Genomic DNA, 5,027 nt, shown 5'->3' with positions numbered 1-5,027 from the left:
CCTTCCCTCCCCCACGACGTCCATCGCTGCACCCGGCCGCGGCCCCCAGCCCACGCCCGGCTCCTGAAGGGAAAGGCCCCGCCCCCCATCTGTTGGCGCCGTGACACCGCCCCCTCCTGCCCCGCCGAGCCTCCATCCAATAGTGAGCGCTGATGGGCGGGGCGCGACAGCTGTCGTGACGGGATCCTGGCCAATGGGGAAGCGTGCCGGGCCTGGTGGGCGGGACGGCGAGGCCTTGTCACGTTCGGGTCCGTGTGAAAACGGGGGTTCCGAGTGCAAAGCAAAGTTTTTTTGTAAACCGTCTGCAAAGGCGGGGGGGGGCGAAGAAGGCGCCCGATACCGGGCCGAGTGCAGCTGCTGTGGCCGCCGCCTCTTTAGCTCTTCAGGCGTTGGCTCCTCGGTCCGAGCGACTCCGGAGGGAGACCAGCGAGGGGAAGACCTGCGTGGAGAGCCCGCAGATGCTTGGAGCCTTTGCAGCACGGAGCTGCTGGTCGCCCGCCCCCGCCGCTCGCCTGCTCCTGCTCCGGCTCTCGGTCCGCGGGCTCCGGGAGCCCCAGCTCCGCGCCGCCGCCGCCCGCTCTAGGTGTGGGGGCTACTGGGGCTGAGCCGGGCCTCCGCGCCAGCTCCGAGGACGGACGCCTGAGGAGCAGCGCGCCGCCGGCCCGCCGGGGACGCCCGCAGGCGCGGGGGCTCGGCGGCTTGACCCCGGGCTCGCCCCTGTCCGGCCGCCGAGGCCCCACGGCAGACTCCCGAGCGGCCCGGCTCGGGCGGTGAGAGCCCCGCGCCGCCCTCCATCCGTCGCCGGGTCGCCGGGTCGCCGGCCCTCGGCGCCTCGCCGCCGCCGCCTCACGAGTGTCCGGGCCGCGCTCGGCGGGCTCCTGAGCCGCAGCCATGGGGTGCTGGGGTCGGAACCGGGGCCGGCTGCTGTGCATGCTGATGCTGACCTTCATGTTCATGGTCCTGGAGGTGGTGGTGAGCCGGGTGACTTCGTCGCTGGCGATGCTCTCCGACTCCTTCCACATGCTGTCGGATGTGTTGGCGCTGGTGGTGGCGCTGGTGGCCGAGCGCTTCGCCCAGCGGACCCACGCCACCCAGAAGAACACCTTCGGCTGGATCCGGGCCGAAGTGATGGGGGCTCTGGTGAACGCCATCTTCCTGACCGGCCTCTGCTTCGCCATCCTGCTGGAGGCCATCGAGCGCTTCCTCGAGCCGCACGAGATGCAGCAGCCGCTGGTGGTCCTCGGGGTCGGCGTGGCGGGGCTGGTGGTCAACGTGCTGGGGCTCTGCCTCTTCCACCATCATAGCGGCTTCGGCAACGACTCCGGCCACGGGCACTCGCACGGGGGGCACAGCCACGGCCTCCCCAAGGGGGGCCGCGGCAAGAGCACCCGCACCGGGGGTAGCGACAACAGGGCCCCAGGTGAGCAGGGTCCCGACCAGGAGGAGACCAACATCCTGGTGGCCAATAGCAGCAACTCCAACGGGCTGAAACTGGACCGGACAGGTGAGCAGAGAAAGTCGCCGCCGCAGGTGGTTGGCATTGGGGAGCCCGGACCCCGGGATGGCCCCGGGCAGGATGGCCAGCACGCCCCCTGGTGTCCGAGCCGACCGCGCCGCGCCGCCTACCTGGCCACTCCTTCCCGCTCCGGCACTCACACCCCGCCTCGCCCGGAGGACGCGGCCCCCCTTTCAGCCCGGTGTCAGGAGCCGGGGGAGCGCGTCTGGGAGTGTAGATGGGCACCGTGGTGGTGAGAGCGGGCAAAAGGTCAGGAGGTGACCGTCAGCCCGCTGCGGTCCGCAACCGCACTTAACAGTCTTTACAGGCTGTCGTTTCAAGAGGCTGCCTGATTTTGGCGTTAGCAGGATCAAAAAATGCTAATTTCTTGGGCCTATTGGGAAACGGAGAGAATCCCCACTTAGTCCTCAGTTGTTGGCTGTTAGGAACCTTGCTCTGCCCAAGTAGTTCTTATGCCCTTCAAACAAGTTTCTTAATATTGTATTCGGGGCTATCTAGTGATTGACTTTCCTGAGCTCAAAACCCTCGTTAAAGGTTTCTATCATGAGCAGCAATGTATGTTTCAGTTAATTTTCTAAAATCTAAACCTAATCCTGAAAATCCTAGACTTAGAACGTGTATGGGCATGTTTAACATTTCACTTTAGGATTTTTCATAATCGTACTAAGATAAAAGCGATGGTAATTTATTCATCTTATATTTTTAATGGATAGTTTTCATTCTAAACATTAAGCGCGCTTGAAGGAAATTGGGAAATGAATGTTGAAAGAAAGGAGACGGGAAAAGGAATCAACCTAATGCCCTACTACCCAAGCTCAGTGATGTTAACAGTTTGTTGTATTTCCTTCCACTTTTTTCCATTTACATCTATTTACCTAGTTGTATGATACCACATAGACAGTTTTCCTCTTTCCAGGATGCAGAATATCATGTTAATGAAATTCAAGTTGTACATTGAAAATGTTTAATAAACAATTGAATTTCCTCTCACTCCCACTCTGCCAGGTGTTATTCCAAAGAATATTAAGCTGCTCTGATGTGTATAATTCCCTTAAAGGATCCGTACGTTTGGTTTAGGAGCTAGTAGGGTAGATAGTGATCATTTAGTTCCAACTTTTCCTGAAGTCTCTGTGATTGCTGATAGGTTTATATTGTTGATTTGTCAGTTTCTAAACCTCTTCTATCAAGAGACTATCATTTATATAAATGATAAAAGTTTAAAAGTTAACACCTTAAGGACTACGAAAAGTGACTAGACCTCTGCGTCAGGTCAGCCATTTGTATTAGATTTATCCATAGTTGCGTTTAATTTTGGGTGATAGCGTTCAATTTTGTTTTCTTTTTGGTGTATGCCAACAAGTATAGGAGAATGTTCACAGGACCCCACCCCCACAGAAAAGGTGAACTTTATTTGGAGGTGGGAAGGTAGGAGGGTGGTTAGGAGTATGGGGAAGCAATATCATCTTAATGACTTAATTTAGCCCTGGCCATTATGTCCTGGCTTGTTCCCAGTATGTCAATTTATATTAAATCACTCTGAGCACATTTCTTATTATGTTTTATGAAAAATTTTCACTTCTGTCACTTAAATGGAATTAGGCAAGAATGTTTATATAAACACTTTAGATGTGTTTGATACAGAATTTTTATTTCTTTGTAGATCCAGAAAAGTCCAGAAATGATGCAATGGAAGTACAAGTGAATGGGAATCTTATCAGAGAACCTGACCAGGTGGAATTGGAAGATGATGATGATAAGGCTGGACAGCTTAACATGCGTGGAGTTTTTCTGCATGTCTTTGGAGATGCTTTGGGTTCAGTGATTGTAGTAGTAAATGCCTTAGTCTTTTACTTTTCTTGGGAAGGTTGTCCTGAAGGGGAGATGTGTGTGAACCCATGTACCCCTGACCCCTGCAAAGCATTTGTAGAATTAATTAATAGTACTCATGCAACAGTTTATGAGGCTGGTCCTTGCTGGGTGCTATATTTAGATCCAACTCTTTGTATTGTAATGGTTTGTATACTTCTTTACACAACTTATCCATTACTTAAGGAGTCTGCTCTTATTCTTCTCCAAACTGTTCCTAAACAAATTGATATCAAAAATTTGATAAAAGAACTTCGAGATGTTGAAGGAGTTGAGGAAGTTCATGAATTACATGTTTGGCAACTTGCTGGAAGCAGAATCATTGCCACTGCTCACATAAAATGTGAAGACCCGACATCATACATGCAGGTGGCTAAGATCATTAAAGACGTTTTCCATAATCACGGAATTCATGCTACTACCATTCAGCCTGAATTTGCTAGTGTAGGCTCTAAGTCAAGTGTAGTCCCATGTGAACTTGCCTGCAGAACTCAGTGTGCTTTGAAGCAATGTTGTGGGACACGGCCACAAGCCCAATCTGGAAAGGATGCAGAAAAGGCCCCAGCAGTTAGCATTTCTTGTTTAGAACTTAGTGACAATCTAGAGAAGCAGCCCAGGAGGACTAAAGTTGAAAACATCCCTGCTGTTGTGATAGAGATTAAAAAAATGCCAAACAAACAACCTGAATCATCTTTGTGAGTCTTGGAAAAGATGTGATATTTGACTTTTGCTTTAAACTGCAAGAGGAAAAAGACTCCATTGAAATTCTATGTTTGCCAAGTAGTGTAATTGAAGTCCTTGTCTGGTCACACAGTTTAATTCTATTTTTGTAAGAACATAATGGGACTGCTTAACAGAGTTCTATATTACAACTTTGTGATTATTAGTGCAGAGTACAGCTATGCTGTAACAGTTTTGGAAAGCCAGTTTTAACACTATGTTACATTTTTGTTTAAAGTAAGTATAAACCTTATATAACATAATGACATTTGATTTCCAGTTTTTCCATGGTAAAAAATTAATTAGGGGGATAAATAAATTAAAATTGTTACTGGAATTTCTCTGCTTTTCTTTTCCCCCAGTGTTATATTTTGTTTATTAGAATTATAAATGCTGGAACTTTAAAAATTCATCAACAGGTTTGTTTCTTTTGACATTTTATGTAATATTTACTTGCCCTTTGAGATCATTGCATAGCATAATGGCAACATTTTAAGAATGACTCATGAAAATTATTAGGAAAAGTTCCTTTTTTTCTTCACATGGGGGTATTTATGATACTGAAGATCAGTTACTATTCTGTATCTTATATTGCTGAGTATTATTCTAACAAATAGTGAAATAATTAACAAATTGAACTGTGTGTACATATAATAGGGCATATGGGGAGTAAGAGCAGGGAAGAAAGTTTACCAAATTAAATATTTAGATTCTTGTATGTTAATATTCAGACTACATTTCTAAATTATTCTGAGAATTTTAACCTTTTTTTTTAAAAAAAAAAAAAAAATGGTCTAAAACATGGACATGTTCACCAGCATTACTTTCTTTGAAAGATTGGCATTGGGAACATTGAGTTGAAAGTTTACTCATAAAATATATACAGTAAATATTTTTAAGGACATTAAATTTAATCTAATAACTA

The 5,027-nt window shown here is 48.1% G+C and overlaps 1 protein-coding gene across 1 annotated transcript; it reads left to right on the top strand.

Annotated features, from left to right (window-relative positions):
- The first annotated feature begins 732 nt into the window (after positions 1–732).
- SLC30A1 (solute carrier family 30 member 1) lies at positions 733–4,426 on the top strand. Its single transcript, XM_060142119.1, has 2 exons — positions 733–1,504; positions 3,177–4,426. Exons 1-2 carry the CDS (start codon positions 892–894, stop codon positions 4,079–4,081), a joined length of 1,518 nt encoding a protein of 505 aa, XP_059998102.1. The 5' UTR covers positions 733–891; the 3' UTR covers positions 4,082–4,426.
- The last annotated feature ends 601 nt before the right edge of the window (positions 4,427–5,027 follow it).

This window comes from Lagenorhynchus albirostris, chromosome 2, assembly GCF_949774975.1.
Source record: "Lagenorhynchus albirostris chromosome 2, mLagAlb1.1, whole genome shotgun sequence".
NCBI lineage: Eukaryota > Metazoa > Chordata > Mammalia > Artiodactyla > Delphinidae > Lagenorhynchus > Lagenorhynchus albirostris.
Note: the sequence above shows the minus strand (reverse complement) of the source record. Positions and strands in the feature narration are given on the sequence as shown.

Bases quoted from the DNA above. Each gene is read 5' to 3' on its own strand.
- SLC30A1 (XM_060142119.1), top strand. From the start codon at position 892: ATGGGGTGCTGGGGTCGGAACCGGGGCCGGCTGCTGTGCATGCTGATG. The intron at 1,505-3,176 runs GTGAGCAGAGAA...ATTTCTTTGTAG, and splicing joins GCTGAAACTGGACCGGACAG to ATCCAGAAAAGTCCAGAAAT.